General features: G+C 37.2%; 1 protein-coding gene across 3 annotated transcripts in view; it reads left to right on the top strand.

Annotated features, from left to right (window-relative positions):
- The first annotated feature begins 22 nt into the window (after positions 1–22).
- Positions 23–18487, top strand: part of POT1 (protection of telomeres 1) — a 75427-nt gene continuing 56962 nt past the window's right edge. Inside the window, exons 1-5 of one of the 3 annotated variants that reach the window (XM_063323307.1) lie at positions 23–71; positions 1326–1410; positions 8992–9125; positions 13428–13500; positions 14901–14992. In XM_063323307.1, the coding sequence (XP_063179377.1) occupies positions 9003–9125; positions 13428–13500; positions 14901–14992 (288 nt within the window). In that variant the 5' untranslated portion in view covers positions 23–71; positions 1326–1410; positions 8992–9002. Of the gene's footprint in view, positions 72–1325; positions 1411–8991; positions 9126–13427; positions 13501–14900; positions 14993–18487 lie in introns of those variants that run through there. The other 2 variants (XM_063323308.1, XM_063323309.1) reach the window with 2 other exon arrangements.

The raw sequence follows: 18487 nt of genomic DNA, 5'->3' as shown, positions 1-18487 counted from the left end.
CGGTGCGCATGCGCGGGCCGCCCGCGCACGCTCGGTGCGGGCGGAAGTGGGTTGGCGGCGCTGGCAGACAGGTACTGGCGGGGTGGTGCAGGAGTAAGGCGGGACGGGCCGTCCTGTTACCCCCGCAGGGCTGAGGGGAGCGGGCGGGAGGGCCGGCTGTGGACGAGGGGTCTGTCGCAGCCCGGAGACCCTGCCGCCGCGACCTGGGCGCTGGGCCGCCGCCCCGGCGGGACAGAGCCCGTGGCGGTGTGTGAGGCTTCTGTGAGACCTACAGTTACCTTCCCTCCCTGAGCGACCCTGCACACGGCCTTTGCTGTGTCCCCGCTTTGACACACACAGGGCTTTGCCGATTAGAAGTTCTTTTTTCTTTTCCCTTCTTTTCCCTTCTTTTCCCTTCTTTTCCCTTCTTTTCCCTTCTTTTCCCTTCTTTTCCCTTCTTTTCCCTGACGCTGGCTGTACTGAAAATAATTTTTTTGCTGCAATATGCCTATGCTAATACACCTAAGCTCTTGGTTTTAAAGAACTTCTTGCAGTTGCTGGATTGGCTCTAATAACCATTCACATCCTGAAGGGATCTGCTTTTTAGCCCTCTGTTCCTGAGGTCTGTTTTGCTGACCGGCCTCTTTTCTAGAGCTGAAATGTTGTTGAGATGAACGTCAGTGGAAGAATTCGTTTTCCTCGGGTAACATTCGATTGTGGCCTCTTTTGCACAGTATCAGATTAGTAAATTTTAATCTGAAATTAATAAAGGAGATTTTGGTTTGGTTTTTTCTGGAGAATTCTTGTTGCGTTCTAGTGAAAGTAAGTATATATCAGCCATGTTATTAAGAGTAAGAATGGCCTAGGACTTATTTCCAGAAGATAAGTGCCTGAAGATCTATAGCAGCAGCAAGCTGAAGCCTTGCAACTGAGGGAATAAGATGTGCCACACTGCTGACTTGGTTTTTCGTTCTGTTTTGGTTAGCTGACGTGATGTTTTCTCTTGAGAATTCTCAGGGAAATCACAAGGTAGACTGTTACAGAAGTTCCAGACTACAGACTTTGTTCTTCATGAATGGCCTTCTTGATTTCATTAACACTGCTGTATAACAAAAGATTTCTCTTGAGACTGGTTGCAGGTTGAGTTCATGGTATTTCTGCACAGTCTCCTTTGTTTAATGGTGTAAGTGTTCACTTTTATGCGAAAATTTTGCAGAAACTATATAGTATATGGCTGTGTCTACATATGTGTGCACATTTAAAGTGAGGCATTACCTATTGAATAATTGCTTTAACTTTTCCACAATTTGCCCGAATATTGCGCTGACTAGTATTTGTGTTCACAGGGGCTTCAGAAATCTACCATTTGACTGACCACATCAATAAGATGCTGATGCTCTTGGCTATTCCTTCATTCTTTATGAAACTTTGGTGAGGCTTCCTCCAGAGGTCTACACGATCATCTGTTTTATTGTCTGATTTGGAGAAAGAGTTTACATGTCTTTCTGCAAGAAGCATCTGCTTTGATACATAGGCATGCCTCTGACTGCTGCAGCTTCCTTTTCCCAAAATAATATGAATCCCCTTTATGTGATTTTCATGTATCCCTAAAGTATTTCTTGGTTGTAGAGAAGGGAGTAGTCTTTCCAATTTACCTTTCGCATCTTGTGTTTCCTTTGCTTTTCTGTTCCAAAGCTACTCTCTCATTAGTTATTGAAAAAAATTTTTGTTCTAGAGTAGGCTACAGAGGGATAGTCCATTTATTGTAGTGACAGCTAGAATCAGGACCCAGTAGTGTGTGTCTTTGGCTTGAGCAAAAGCTCAAATTGTTGGGGGATCTGAGTAATCCAGGCAAAGAGGTGTTGATTACTTGGTCTTCTGTGCACTGGATTGAGGTACTATGACGATACACTGTAACAAAAACAGATCCAACTTTGAATTCCTCCTCCATGAAGTTAATTCTGGAGTTAAGATAGAGAATATTAATATGCTTAGTTTTCATTCTTGTTTTTTTTTTAGGATTATGGGCTTGTAGTTATTACAGTGGAGTTGTATTGTCTGTAATATTTCATTTATTTTCTAAATTTTTGTCAATATGAACTAAAAGTGATAAAGCGTGTCTTGCATCTTATAATTTATGATGCTATTAGGGGCTCAGGGTTTTTTTTCTTCTTTTAAATATGTCTTGATGAATTTTTACTGAAGAGAATAGCAGAATTGTAATATTTTAGATGACTAGGCATAGAAGATGGACTTATTCATCAAATAAGGGCAATCTCCGCCTTCTTCTAGAAAATGCTTGTTTCTCTTGATCTGGGAGGAAAAAACCAAGACATTAATTCTGACTGTCATTACCCTGTTTTCCTTATATTACTTGTTCCTCATGTCCTTAAATATATGAGGTCTATGGGACATCGTTCCATTACTGGTGAAAGGATATTCTGATTTGTTATCATCTGTGAAAGTTCAATTGATCTTCACTGAATCCTAGAGATTCTTCTTGCCCAAAAGAACTCAGCAACTTATATGTTCAGAATATCCTGGTTCTGTCAGGAGGTCGACTTGATCTTTCTGTCATGGCTAGTAAGATGTTTTGCACTGCTGGAATGTTCCTTGGGGCTTTAGGCTATTATAAGATATGTTGGTACCTTTAGTTTAACACTGACAGTGTATGAGAACTTTTTTGTATACTGAGCTTGCTACCTACAGCTTTTTGTAGTGAAATCTCTTAGAAACTTTGTACTGCTTTACTACATTAATTGCTATACAAAATTTGGCTATTTCATGTTGCTTAGAGAAGCACGGAGGAAGGGGAGAAACAGTGATGAATTGTCTTGATAAGAACAAATTTGCCTTTCCTATGTGGCTTTGTTTTGTTTCTGTCTTTCGGTCATGTTGCGCTTGTGTTCATGTCAACAGTTATGTATTTTTTGTGGCTGTGTGGTGTTAACTTCAGTTGCAACTGCAGGTTGTGGTTTCTTAATGATTTTCAGTGTGCACGGAAGGGTGATATAACTAATCTGAAAGTTTAACTTCTGGTGTTTTTCCAAACATAATTTAAGATTTATTTTTTTTAATTATAATCAAAGTTTAAAAAGCCTACAGAAAGAAGGTGTGAGGCTTTCACAAAAAGGCTTAAATATCCAGGTTCTTCCTGACACCCTATTTTGCAGTGCAAAGCTCAAAAATTACAGTCTTTAAACGTCTTCTAGAGCCACTGTTTGATTTTATAAGTGCATAAGCCTCTGAGTGTATACTTTGTCTTAAACACTGAAGTTACCAGGCTCTCAGAACCTGTACCTGTTGTGTGCTGCACCTAAAAGGAAATGCTAATTATTTTGCTTTCTGTGTGAACTGATGAAAAGACTGTGAGTCTGAAAGCTTCTCTTGTTTCTTGTGCGTGCACCCCAGACCATACCTAGCTGCCTAATTCAGGTCTGTGGGTGTTAAAACTCTCAAGCTGATAGTGAGAAGGATGAGATAGTCCTTCAGACGTATTATAAGAATTTTTCTCCTGCTTCTGGACTTAGAGATAGAGACATTCTGTGACTGCAGTATTTTGATGGAATAATGTCCTCGTTGCAGAAGAAAAAAAAAATAACTAAAATTACTGCATATTTCTGTTGAAGGTTAACTCTTGCTCAGAGCCATTTCTACTAGGCAATTGTTTTCTGGTGCACTGTGATTTAAGATGTTTTTTATGCTTTTGGAATACATGTTAATGTTTTGTATGCACTTAAAACAGAACTAGTGGATTGAAGTACGAGTGTTCCACTGTCAGAAATTTACGGTCTAGAAAATTAGCAGGTAGACAGTCAAGGCTAGGGCAGAGCAGCACATAAAAGTTCAGCCCATAGCCATCATCAGTGTTATATTTCACTTGCTTAAGCCAGTGATATATATCACTTCTTCAGGATATTACTTCTGGGTTCTCATACAGTGTACATCCTTTCATATAATTCTTTGCTTGTTAAAATTATTAAGTTTTTTTGGTCACTCTCTCTTCGTATTTTTGTCACTTTCAGCTATTGGAAGGTTGAAGTTCAGCCTTCAGTGAACTGTAGTTCACTGCCTCCTTCCTTCTTCTGTGTCTGTGTGTGTGTTGTGCATCCCTCCTGGGGACTTCCCTTCCAAGACTGTCCTATGGTGCTGTCTGCCTTTCTTGCAGCTTGTTTTTTTTAACCACCCATCTTTATGAATAGCTCTGTTTACGCCACTTACAGACTTCTTGAGCAGCGGACTCAAGTTTGGAGGGATTCTTGTTAATGTTATGCAGTCAGCCTTTTGGGAACAACAAAGATACTTGACAGACTTATTTTCACTTAGTTGCTATTCAGGAGAGCTGTGAGCACCAAGGGCGGCACTAAAGATATCTTCATGTAGATTTGGGAAGCCAGTGCTGTATCAGTTTGTTTTTGAAAATTTATTTTTATAGCTCTTAGAGCTGGATACTCATGTCTTTATTTTTTAATTGCAGAGAACAAGAATCTGGGAACTTTAGTGGTTAGCAGTTAAAATGCATGACCTTAGTTTTATATGTACAGAACTTTAAGATCGGGGAAAAAAATAAACATGTTGTTTTCTACTTGAATGTTATTTACATAAATGTCCTAAATTGCAGGAGTATCCAGTAAGTAAATAATATGGGCAGGTCCCACTGCATCAGCTTACACATGGCTCCCATTTAGAAATTTTCCTTTGTAACCGTGAAGTCACATGTGGAATATTTGTCCCATTAAAATAAATGGCAAAGGCTCTTTTTAAATGAAAGCAAGGGAGTTGCAGAATTTGAGGGCAATCATCAGAGAGCGATGAATTTTTAAACCTCAGTTCCTTTCTTTGTTTTAACAATGATGTTTGAATTTTAACAAACTGCATTTTGCTGTTAGACATCCTTGTGGGAGGAAAAAAAGCCCAGAAAAGTCTATTTAATTGCTCAGTACCGTAACAGAGAGAAATATATATTGAAAAAAAAAAAGTGTTAATCCATTATGTTCTACATCTCCCTAGCTCATTATAGTGTTGCTGGATGAAGATCAATATTGCTGATTAACTTTGAAGTTGACTGTTTCTAGGTGGAATAGATCAGCTTCTCAGCCTGCTAGAATATGGTGTGAAGTGGATACTTTCAACTGAAAAGCTTTGTAAGACTCATAGTTGCTTTTTTCACTAGAAGCTTGAAATCCTAGTAAGCCAATGACAATACTGTTCTGGTTCATGTTGAAAACGTACAGATAAAGACATAATTTTTAGCATCAGTTAGTGATATTTTATAGAAATTCTAACTCCTAATACTTCAGTAGTTAAAGCAGTCAACAGAGACAGAAGAACATCTGCACCAGGCTTTTGCCTCTTCTTCAGCTCAAGTAGAAATTGAAACCTGTTGGTTGTTGTACCTCCCAGCTCTGTGCTGGGCTGGGTTGACCTTGCCTGGCCCCCGGGTGCCCATCAAGCCCCTCTGTCACTCCCTCTCCTTGACAGGACAGGGAGGGAAAATACAACGAAAAGCTCGTAGGTAGGGACAAGAAGAGCACTCGTCAATTACCATCATGGGCAAGAGACTCAAACTTGGGGAAATTAATTTAATTTATTGCTGATCAAATCAGAGTAGGATAATGAGAAATCAGAACAAATCTAAAACCACCTTTCTCCCCCGCCATCCCGTCTTCCTGGGCTCAGCTTCAGTCCTGGCTTCTCCACCTTCTTCCCCTGAGCAGCACAGAGGGACATAGAATGGGGGTTGTTGTCAATTCATAACACTTCATCTCTGCCACTCCTTCCTCATGTTCTTCCCCTGCTCCAGCATGGGGTGCCACCCATGAGAGACAGTCCTTCATGAACTTCTCCAACGTGGGTTCTTCCGACAGGCCACAGTTCTTCACAAACTGCTCCAGTACACATCCTTTCCATAGGGTGTCACTGTATCCTATTGGATACATTTTAGAGATATATATATATATATTGGGTCTGTCTGGGACGAAGTGAACTGTCTTCATAGCAGCATGCATGGTACCGTGTTTTGGATTTGTGACTAAACCAGTGTTGATAACACAGCAGTATTTCAGCTGGGGGGACATGAGTGAGTGTCTCTGTGGGTGCCTATGGGCTGGCCAGGGTCAAGCCACCACAATAGCACAGACAGTGAGAAGGTAGAATTCTTGTCCAGTGCTTCCTACAGCTCACCTGTGAGGTTACAGCAGGACTGAAAAAGGTGTCACACATGTTGACTTTTGATTAATGTGCTGTGCCCCTCTCCCCTCCCCCCAAAAAAACCCCGCAAAACCACCAGCATTGAAACCAAAATTGGTCAACACCATTACTGTTGAGTTTTGTGGATGTTATTATGTCTTTCTAGCGCTTTGGCCATCAGGCGTTATGAAGGAAAAGAGTACCGAGATTCCAATTAGAGATTCGTGAACCCTTGTAAGAATTTAGTATCTGGTGTTTCGTATCAGGTAACTGACATTTGATAATACTTCAGTTTTACCCCAGTAAAAGAGTGACATTTTGTTAACATTTTATGATGTGTTGAAGCTCCCTGCCCTGCTGTCCGGTCCAGGTCGTTGATCTTCATTGTTTGTGTCTTCTGGGTTCCTTTCAGAAGAGTAAAATTCTCTGTGAGGCAAAAGACTCAAAAGTTTAAGTAATTGGGTGTAAGTTTGTCATTTATTTGTGTGAGGTGTAAGCCAACATGTTCTACTTTGCAGTTGGGACAGGTTAACATTGTACGCAGATAATTACTGAGGGGAACGTTGTTAATTTGTAACTGTTACTAATTCTTGTCCAGTTACCTGTCTCTATATAATTTCTGCTTGTATCCCACATAATAAACTTTTTGAGTTGTCTCTTCTTAGTAGTCAAGTTCTTAAATTTATTAATCCGTATTTGGTAAACTATGTCTGTTGTGCAGACTGCATGGCGTTTTGAGTAACGGTGCCTCCTGGAGCCTCTCTGTCTTCTGAATGTTGTAAGGCCTCCTTATTTCATGCACACTGGGGAGGGAGTTACAGAGAAGCAAGTTGCTTGTTGACTTAGGTTGTAAAGTAGGGGAATATATACTCTAAGCAGGGAAGATGCATGGAAGTGTGGCCTTGTTAACTTTCCAGTTACTGAGTCACCCAAGTTCTTGGGGCTGCTGAGTATTTCGGAGTAGATGAGGACTGATTTTCAAAGTCTAAGCTACAATTTAAAATTAGACCTTCAGGTCAGGAGCTAATATTTTTCTTATTTGAGATATGGTACTTATCAGACTCGCTAGAATGTATTTTGCTTTTAAACGCATACTTTATTGCCTGGATATAATAGCTTAAGAAACCAGAGGCTGTTTTGCTGTTACCGCTTTTTTAACTCTTAAATGTGTTAAGAAAAAAAAGCTGATATTGCTAGTGAAAGGTTAACTAGTCTTCTAATAATTGTAGGTTTAAAATTATTGTATATTATGGACAACTTCTCACTTCTGTATATGACAAAGTAAGAGCTGCAGTCTGTGACAAATGATAAGAGAGACGTACATAAATTGGAAGCTAGGAGAACTCATCCTGCTTATACTCATTTTGGCTGAGATACACTTGAACAAAAGTATTTTATAGAATTCTCATTAGCGAATGTGAATTCTTGGTATTATCTGTCAGTCAGGAGTAACAGCACTGGGGAATTTCTGGAAAAATGGGGAAGGAGGAAGGATGGACTCATTCAGAACTACAGAAATAGTCATGAGCAATAAGTGAAGTTGGGTATCTTTGGATACTGGAGTGACAATAAGATGGAATTTCGATTTTCTGAAGAACCTGGTATTTTTTTAAAGAATGTCTGTAATATTGCTGAGTGTCTGCACCTATATGCATTGACTTATGTTTATAACTTATGATCCAGTGGTCTTTCCATTTGGCAATGGCTTCCCATTTACGTTTAACTGTAAGTGAATGTTTTGTAAGATTTCAGTCTGTCTAGCACTGAAAAAGTACATCCTAACTGAAATGAAAACATATTTTAAGTTTTACTTAGTAGAATACCAAGTTTTGTGTCAAAACTAAAGTATAGGAAATATATATTTTATTTTTTTGTTGTTGTTCTTCACTGTCATATAAGGATTGCTAAAACTCTGTCTGAAATTAGGACTGTGGCTACAATACTGCTACCCAGGTTTTCAGAAATTAGAAAGTATTTTTTGCTTAGTTTATTAAAACTTCATGAAAACAGAAGATTGATAATGCTGTGACTTTTCTGTAGATACCCTCTTTAAATAAAAATTGTAGAGCAAAAATGCAGATACCCCAAGAAGAACAAGATGACCATGTAATGAGAAAATATAACAATAACTACGTACTGTTAGATGACTTTCTTATTTCTCATATGTTTAACCACTATAATAGACTAATCCTCCTCTCCCCCATTTAGCACACTGAGAACAAACAGTAGACAAGTCATACGTTTCTTAGCTTTTTTCCAGTGTTTAGTGTTTGTAGATGCCCATTTTATTTTCTTTATTATTTTTTCTTTACTTGATACATCAATCAAATTTTTTAATCTGTACGTAAGCGTTTTTTATTCATTATAAGTTAAAAGGATCACTTCGGTTTGATGCAGTCAGATTGTCTTATAGGGAAACAGCTGGATATAGAGACTGTTTATCCACGACCTGTCATTCAAAGTCTCTCTTTGGTTTTTAATGTGCATTTCTGTACAAAAAATATTCACATTATTTATATTACCCTTTGCATTCATATATAAAGTAATATTTTGTTGACATTTGCAGTGTTTTGGAACGTTTGCAAAATAAAGTAATTTGGATGTCTGTCTGTTGCCAAGGAAATGTTACTTTCTCTCCTTGCTATTTGTGGTACTAAGAGATGAGGCCAATCCCTCTGAAGATTTTTAGTGTTACATAATTAAACTTCCTTATTATGAAACAGATAGATAAATACTCCCCTTCTGAGTAAATTGCAACTTCTAGTAACTCTTTATTTGAACAAGATGAGTAGCTTCAGGTGTCTGTTTATCATTTTTGTTTAGATAAAGCAGCTATGCCTGTTCAATTGCTGAAGATCATTAAAGGAAAATCTGAGACTCCACTACCAAGCCATTTGCAGAAGGAGGAACTGAAACATTTGCAAGAGGGCTTTGATCATACCAACAAATATTTTCAGGTAACTTACTAATAAAAGAATTTTGGCTTATTTTGAAATACCTTCTGGTATATTTGTAAGGGACGTCCATATTCCAGCTCAGTTGGTGACTTGCTAGAGCTGTATGTCTTTGTGTGTATCTATTGCATACCCTTAAGCAACACAAAATTATGACCCTGTCGAACTTTGTTGCATGTTGCTGTTGACTTCATTGATTCACAGTTCTGCCCCTTCCTCTTGTCAGACTTAAATTTTATACTTTCTTAGTTTCTAAACTGTAGACCCATTTAAAAAACACATTAATATGCTGAAGGCTGTGCTGAAAATGGAGAGATTGGGGGAGGTTAAGTGGTATTTTGTTTTTAAAAAAAATAGAAATAAGCACCACCATCCTGTTAAAGATCAGATTTCAGAGTAATGATTTCTAAAGCAGTTTTCCTTTCTTGTATGAGGCAATGCGATATCCAGTGTTATGAAAAGAGGACTCTGTAGTAACTACCTGCATCAAGATACAGTTAGGTTTTTTATCATTACCAAGCGTGCATTTATATTTCACTGTAGTCCCAAATATACTTCATATTGGCAGTACAATCCTAGTGTACTAGTGAAATGTAGAATTTTTTTTTCATCCCTAAAACAAGTATATTCTGTAAAATGCAGTGTCAATTCTTGAGGGTTTTCTTTTTTAACCTGTTAAACTTTTTTTGTGAATGGGTCTGAAAAGCCTTTTAATCATCCCTGACACTTAAGGGGCAGGAAATCAACATCATGCCAAGCTTGCCTTCAGTCTGTTACCAAAAAAAAAAGGCAAAAAACAACAAAAAAAAGCAATCTAATTCTGTAGAAGAGCGTAGGTGGCTTGAATCTTTAAAAAATAGCACAAAAAATTTAAAAATGTGAGCTGAACTGGCCTGATGATTTTCTGTATCCAAAAACCATTTTTGTATCCTCATGTGTATATTCCCAGTTCTATCTCTACTGCTTATCTGACCCTGTGATGGAGTCTGTTGGTGAGAAAAAAACTGCCAGAAGACTATCCATATTGATGGACAGAGGGTAGTTTGCTGCTGCTCTCACTCTCTTGACTGGTTCATTATGGTGTCAAAGAGATGCCAGGAGTAGTGCAATTAGGTAAAGCGAAGGAGCAAAACTGCCCTTTTTGGAAGCAGGCAGCAGTAGTGGGATAGAAGGTGATTTGATTGAGAATGATCCAGACTCCCTTAGGTCTTGTAAAGGAACAAATGGAAACATCAATAACCAATGCTGCTAGTAAACAGGATTTTTATTCCTCAGGGTGTAGTTTTCTGTCACCATTCACCTGTAGGGCAAAAAGGCTTTCCAGCTTTTAAGACCTATGTCCGCAAGCACCCTTGACATGGAGGAACGGGGATTCTTGTTCACAAAGGAAATGCTGAAAGAGACAAAAACAGATTATAAATTAGAAAATGTTTCTGCCAAAATAAATGTTTCCATTAGGAAACCAGAACAATTATTACCAGACCATGATTTAAAGCATACATGCAATGTTATGGCTGATTACTGAAAGAGAAAGTGTATAGAATCTGTTTCTCATACTCCTGCCTTATGTTAAGAGAATTTCATACTGCTGCCGACACGGATTAGTAGGTGACTAAAACAGCTTGGCATAAAAACAGTACAACTGGAGAGCTGATAAAGCTAGTGCTAATGCACCATTGAATTCATAGGAAAATCCAGTTCTGCAGGCTGAGCTTGAAGCAAACCTTAGAATGCACTAATGTTAGGTTACCTTAGTGGTGGCACAATACACTGTCACACTAGACCTTCCAAAACAGGGATCAGGTCCTGCTTTGAGGAGGGGGGAAGGGGAGAGGAAGGTTTTTATGAAGTGTATTCTGAGAAAAAGCAACAAAAAACATCCAGTATGCTTCTCTCTGGCTGTTGTGCCTCAATCCTTTCGTTCTTCAGAAACTTTTTTGCTTTCTGGCATCCCTCTGAACAATAAAAATTTTAATTTAAATTTGTGGGAACACAGCACAAGCAGCGTCCATACATCCTCAGTCATGATGTCCATTAACTGAACCTGATGCCTTCTGCCATTAATTCATCATCCTCTGGATTTTACTGTGGCAAAGGTGAAGCAAACCTGAAAATCAGATGCCAAATCAGCTGTTGGATCAGTCTGAAGAACAAGGCTGTGGCAAGGAAGGAGGCAGGTTCAGTAGAGGAACTGCCTGTAGTCAGTTTAAGAGTCAGTCTAGTGGCATGTGGAATGGAGAGGTTTTTGGAAGAAGTTTGTCTATGAGCTCAATAAGCAGTGCAGGATTTGGGGGGAAAGAGTGAATTTGAACAGGTTTTGCTACGGTAGGTTTTGTTGAAGTTTGGTGCCTAAGAGTTTCAGGCATGTTGAGAAAGCAGTGGGTAGTATTTCTGCGGAGGAAGACAACTACAGTGTCGTTGGTTGGGCCAGACTATTACAGCAAAGGATGTGGTCCCAGAAAAATTTGAAAACTCACTGGAAGATACTTGGATGTAAAAGTTAAAATAGAAAGTAAAAATGGTCAGAAAGCAGTCCCTCTCTCATCAGTGTATTCTGCTTTTAAATAGCATGCTTGTGCGGATTGAAATTTCTTTAGTAAGAAAAAAATATATATGTAAATACAGGATGTTCCTGAGGTGACTTTGTTTCATTGCAAAGAAAAATTCTGTAGTATTTTATTTCCCTGTGAGTACAGTTCAAGGCAATCTCAGCAAGAACAATTATATATAATACTTCACATTTTAAACAAAGCTGTAATTTTGAAAACAAGTGTCAAACCTTTCTGTAAGTATTCATAGACAAATCTCAGAATTACTTTACAGATGCTGATTGTTAAAATAAATATTCGATACTTAAGTCTCCTTACAAAACTCATTTGCCTTCCCTGTGAAAAGTAGGAACTTAACTGTTAAAAACATGTGGTCGTAGATTTTTGACCTTCATTTTGGTCTTAAATGAGGCATTACTATTGTCTCAAAAGCAATAAAGCAATATGGTACATGTTAAATCTAATTCAACGTGGCTTTTTTTTTTTAAGTGTAGTAAAAATAAAATATACTTTGGATTGGAAAAGGATGATTTGTGGAGTCAGTATTTCTTTATAAAACAGATACTAAAGTAAATTGTTGGGTTTGATTTGGATTCCTCCTCAGTCAACATGTAGTAGGACTAATTTTGCTCTGAAAAGCTTCTACAGTAACAGTTCACTGCTGTGTATTTTATCCTAATTTGATTTAAGAAGCGTTTACTAACTTTTAAGTCAGGCTGACTGTGTTTACTCTAAAATCATTATGATTTACCTGACTGTCCTCTTAATACTGCTTTTGTGCATTTATAGACAGATTACCCCTGTTGTCTCTTTACAAGAAATACTTTATTTCCTGTGCTGTTTGTGTAGTTCTCTTAAACGCTTCATAGAATCTGTTTTCAAATTTTTGTATTTTTCTTTATTGAACCAATTTCTGTGGTTTTATCCTTGAGAAGGATACAGTGCTTTACCTGCCATACTGTGGAAGAATGCATTTGACTGACATTTTACTACTGTTGAAAGAGAACCTTTTTTGATGAAATACCGTCTTTTTAACATAACGCATTTGTTCCAAAGAGATGTTAACAGCACTGAAGTTGCTGGTCTGTGATTTTTGCTTCATTGTAACTTCAACTTTACTGTAAAGAGAATATTTTTGACATAATTAATAGAACCTTTCCATCTTACAGAGCATTTGTATTATTGACAAATTAATTGGTCTCTACAGATTCAAAACGTAATAGTGTTCGCCCAGCAGTACGTTGGGTTTTTTTTATTATTTTTCCCCAGATTATTTCTCTTCAGGTATATCTTTTATCTTTTGACTGTTATTTTGTTTTGATATTTATGTTGTAATCCTTTGCCAACATTTTTGGAGAAATTGCTGTATATTTTAAGATTTGAATCACCCTACCTGTTTATTCACCTTTCAGGTTTTGTGCCAAAACTGTAGACTTTGTGATATTATTGTAAATAATAAAAGGTACTTCCATAGGTACTATTTCATTGTTTAGTCTAATCTTATAATCTAGTCAGTAGCATCTAAGCAGTATTAACATGTAATATTTCCTTTGTTATATCCCAAGAATATTGGTTTGCAATGCTGTCTTTAGTGATTTCTATGAATTTTAAGATTTCACATGGTAATTTGCATTCATCGCATCAGTTCTACCAGTTTTAGTTTACACCTGTTTCAGCTACTATCAGTGTTTCAGTAATTTAGAGGCATATAATCTCAGTTCACGCTCTTTTTTTTTTTCTTTTTTTTACTTTTTAGGGTATAGTTATTCTTTCCTATCCATTAACGAAACTCGGAGATGGGACAGCCTTTTTCAAGGTTGTTCTTCAAGGTACTATATATGAGTGTACATTTTAAATTTATTTTGTTGAATGTCTTGACACATTTTATTTGACGTTGTGTTATTACATCACCAGTACCTGTTTTTTTAGTGTTCAGTGAAATGTTTTCTTTAAAATACTCTCTAAAGGCATTCATTCTCTACAAAAGTAGATTATTTTAAACTTATGCCAGGTACGTTATGGAAACAATAGAGTCTTTATATTTCAGTGGACTTCTTGTTGCAGAATCTTTTAAAATACTGTCCTGGACATGCATTAGGTATATGTACAACTCTAATAGTCTATTTTTAAACTGCTCATCATAGAGAAGGACTAAGAAAAATGCACACTTAATAGTTACCTTATAATATACATAGTATATACTATGTAAGTGCATATTTAATACAGGTCAGTATGTTTATTAGCAGCAAAATATTTGTATTTCATTCTGGTTTAATCTAAGCAGTTAAAAAATGGAATTTCACCTGACTGCTCAGGTATTTGAATATCAGTGGACACGTTAACACATTAAAAGACCTAAGGTCATCATGTAATAAATGATACTAAAAATAATGTCCCTTTTAAGTCCAAAGCTCATCACTCCCTCTCCATTTCCTTCTCAGCTCCTTCCTTACACTGTTTAGAGAATCATCACTTGCTCTCTCTGAGCTTTCCTGATTCTATAAATTCTGTGACTCTGATGGAACAGCAGGCTGGGGGTTCAGATCCTGCCTGCTGATACTGCTTGTGACTGGTGTTAGCAGAAGTGGATGAAGCTGATGGGACCTGAGTCAGTTTTCTTGCCGGCTTCAGAGTTCCCAAAGAGGGACGCAAAACTTCCTTGAGGCTTGCTAATTTCACCTGGCTGTTCAGGAGGGCTGAGAGCTTCTGCGCATTCTACATGGCCTCAAAAAATAAGTTTGCACATCTAAATCATTAGCGTTGTTTCTGAAACAGTAGAAGGTAGAGAAATCTAAAAATAACAACATAATTTCTGCTTCAGTCCTCCTAGAAGGCTATTTATTGATATGTCTATGTCCTGGAATATCTCCAGTTTATATAGTTCTACAAGATGATCAGTGTTAATGTAAAAACTCAAATGTGACTGGATAATATTTCCTCTCTAATCCTATACACCGAGTTGTCCAGTTGGCAGTCTTTGTAATTTCTGTTCGATGTACGCTGATGTACAATGTGTGCACATTTTAAATGGTCCTCTTACGAAGAATATTCTGCTTGATATGTCTGTAGTTAGCACATAAAAGCAGTTGTATGACTATTTGAAAGGATTTTCTGTTTGTAGATTAATTGGAATGAAAAGTGTTAGACTTTGTAGATTAACTCTTCCTATTGCTGCCTTGTTTTGGAGAAGGTATGGTGATTGGAATCATTTCTGCTTTTTTTCCTCTAGATTTGGATAAGTGGTGTTCACGGATCAACAGCATCAATATTTTAATATATGGAAAAATGGCAGAGGATTGTGCAAACATTATACGCAATGGGGTAAAATATATATTTTTTTATTTTAGGAATCGTTTTCCGTAGATGTATGTTGACTTCTTAGCTTGTCTTTGTATAGCTACTACCAAAATTAGAAATAGTCTGTTCAGTCAGTTCAAATCTATAAATATGAACTAGAAAAAACCAAAAAGTATTTGCTTATGTAAATTCTTTCTAACAATAATATTGAAATAAAGCAATTCTTTTTGTCAGTGCTGTTTACCTAGCAAGTAAAGGATCATGAATATGGATGACAGAGAAGTCATTGATTTACGTCCACAGTTTGAATGTCTATTGCCATTTGCTAGAAAAGAAGGCTTAGTGGGGACCTTATCACCATGTTCCATTATTTAAAGGGTGGCAACAAAGAAGGTGGAGACTCCCTTTTTACAAGGAGTCACATGGAAAAGACGAGGGGTAATGGGTACCAGTTACTCCAGGGGACATTCCGATTGTACACACAAGGAAAATTTTTCACAATGAGAACAATCAGCCATTGGAATAATCTCCTCAGGGAAGTGTTGGATTCCCTGACATCGGACACGTAAGATTCAGCTGGACAGGGTGGGCCATCTTGTCTAGACCGTGCTTTTGCAAGGCAGGTTGGACTAGATGATCCCTGAGGTCCCTTCCAACCTGGTATTCTATGATATGATAATATAAAAAAGCTAAAGATAAAAGCTTTTTTTTTTTTAAAAAAAAGTTAAAACTACATACACAGTTTTCTTTATTGGCTGGGTGCTGGTGTCTTGCCTCATCAGAGATAGAAGGTTGTTTGCTTAGCTCTAGGGTAAAGGACATTGGCAAGTCAGCCTACAAATTTGTGAAGCAGTGTTGCAACTAAAGAAGGAAAAAAAACCCATAAAGTAATTACCTCAACTTAATTTTTTTAATTAGATTGCCTATCAGTTTGCCGACATTTCAATATTAGACAGATATCATATTAAAATTAAGTATGCAATACATTATGACCTCATGTTAGTGCTTTTTCATTTGCGATATAAATTCACACTAAATCACAGAATGGTTGGGTCTGGAAGGGACCTTTAAAGATCATCCAGTTCCAGCCCCCCTGCCATGGGCAGGGACACCTTTCACTACATCAGGTTGCTCCAAAGCCCCATCCAACCTGACTTTGAACACTTCAGTGATGAGGCATCCACAACTTCTGGGCAACCTGTTCCAGTGTCTCACCACCCTCACAGTAAAGAATTTCTTGCTTATGTACCCTTATCAACCCTCTTTCAGTTTAAGATCGTTGTCCCTTGTCCTGTCACTACAGGCCCTGGTAAAAAATCTCTCCATCAAAATGATCGAAAGTTATTTAGTGAAGAAAGTAGGTCTTTGTTTTCACGTTGTTAGAAATATTTGTTACGCACAAAAGTTAAGGGCTTTCTCAATGTGGAAATAGCAATGGCTTAATTAGAACTTTCTCAGGGTGTTTTCAGCTCAAGTGGACTAGTACACCTGAACTCTGTTGATCTGTATGTTGAAAAAGGGTAAAAATTATAGCAGACCTTAGGGTACGACATCAAAATATCACTTAAAGACCAAGTTGCTCTGAATTTATGGAACATTTAATTTTAATTTCAGTTCAGAGACACGCATATTCTTTTTATGTAATTCTGTCTAAGGTTAAATAATGACTTTGCTTGGTTACCAACTCTCTTTTTTTTTTTTTCTTTTTTTTGAGTGGGAAAGATCTATTTATATTGCTTGAGAGTGATCTTGCTGTTTCTGGATAGTGGCTTACACCCTGAATTTTATCAGCTTCAAAGATGCATGCATCAGTTCATGAGATGTATGGGACCAAAGCTGCTAATTTAAGGAATTACACCTATAATTAGAGCTGAGGCATTTATATAACGTATAGTGACCTATATTATAGTTTTTATATAATTATGTGCTTATAAATATTCAGCCACTGAAAACCTTTGAATCCCTAAGTTTTCAACATTGTTAATCTGACTAAATTAATAGTAATTTGATGAATATGTATAGATTAGAGAGAAAAAACTGAATGTTTCATTATTGCTTTTATCATGTAGACAATCCTCAAACAGCAGGTGACATACGCTGTCTGCCTCTTCAGATGGGTAAAAAAAAGTATCTCGTCCAAGAAAAAGTTTAGTGTTTCTCTTTTTTCAACAGAGATGTAACTGCTCTGAGATTTTTATCACTTTTCAAATTTTAGTTGAAGTCAGTAAAGAGGTTTCGAAGTTACAGAACATGTAGGACAGACTGACGTGAAAGTGAAATTTATCTCTGTAAAAAGCAAGGCTAAATATAATAACTGCTTTATAAATGTTTAGGGAATAGTTGAAGAAATTTATTTGAAGTTATTTATGAGCTAGTGCAGCATGTGAAAAAAAATAAATTGCAGGATCATGTGCCATAGAAATGAAAGATGCTAGCATATATCTTTGTAGACCCTTCTCTCTCTTTGTCACTCTTACCTTGCCTTATTTCCAGTCACATAATTTGTTTTATTAAATATTAAACCAATATTAATAATGATAAATAATATTAACAGAAATAATATTAAATAAATAGGAAGAATACTTGCTGTATTTTTAATGAATCTGTAAAATACTTCAGAAGTCCTGCTTAGCAATGTGATTCCTTGTAATTTGAGGATTTTTTTCTGGCATCAGTTACCATATGGCTTCCATCAGCAGACAGTCGAGCTTGTGTCATGAACTGAACGTGTTAAAACTTTGTTTTTGAAGAAACCAATGAGTCTTAAGAAACATTTTCCAGCAAAAGGTGCTTGCTCTGACAGATGATATGGTGGTAGGTCTTGGGAAGTATACATTATCTGTAGTGTGCAGTCTATTAAATAAATGTCTGGGTGAGAGGGCAAAAAAAAAAATTCGATAGGACATCTTCCTCTGTTTACATCTACTGTATCCTCCAACCAGCACTGTAGGTTATGTGAAGGAAGAGTCAGTAACACCTTGTGATTGTGAATGAAGGATTTCACAGACAGAATTATTTCAAATGAATTTAGCCATGAGGAATAAAAATTACCTAGATCCTTTAGTAGAACACATTTAGAGATTGTGCCGTTAATTTGACCTGAAAATTGGTGAATGGCCCTTTTCAGCCCTTTGATACGTGTGAGCTTGAGAGAACACCAGGGAGGGGCTTTGGGCGGGGTGGTACAGTGTGCAGCTCAGAGTATTCAATTTTACATTGGATCTGCTGTGAATCAAAGCCTTGCTATAATGTTTGTCATATGCTACGATCAGGAAAATCAGTGCAGTCTGTTTAGGGCAGAAAAATCTTTCACAACCACCAGATATGTATAAAATAAGAAGTGATAGTATTTATACAGATTTCTCAATTCCACAGAATTTTGACAGTGAGTCCAGGATAGGATGTTCCTGAACTAATTTGCTAAATATAAAAGCTGTGGAATCATTTTAAATTTAAAGAACAAGTCAGTTTTATTGTCCTGATAAAAATACAAATCTTGAACAAGGCCCTGAGTGGCAA

Source organism: Chroicocephalus ridibundus, chromosome 1, assembly GCF_963924245.1.
Source record: "Chroicocephalus ridibundus chromosome 1, bChrRid1.1, whole genome shotgun sequence".
Classification (NCBI taxonomy): domain Eukaryota; kingdom Metazoa; phylum Chordata; class Aves; order Charadriiformes; family Laridae; genus Chroicocephalus; species Chroicocephalus ridibundus.
This window is presented reverse-complemented; position numbering and strand designations above follow the sequence as displayed.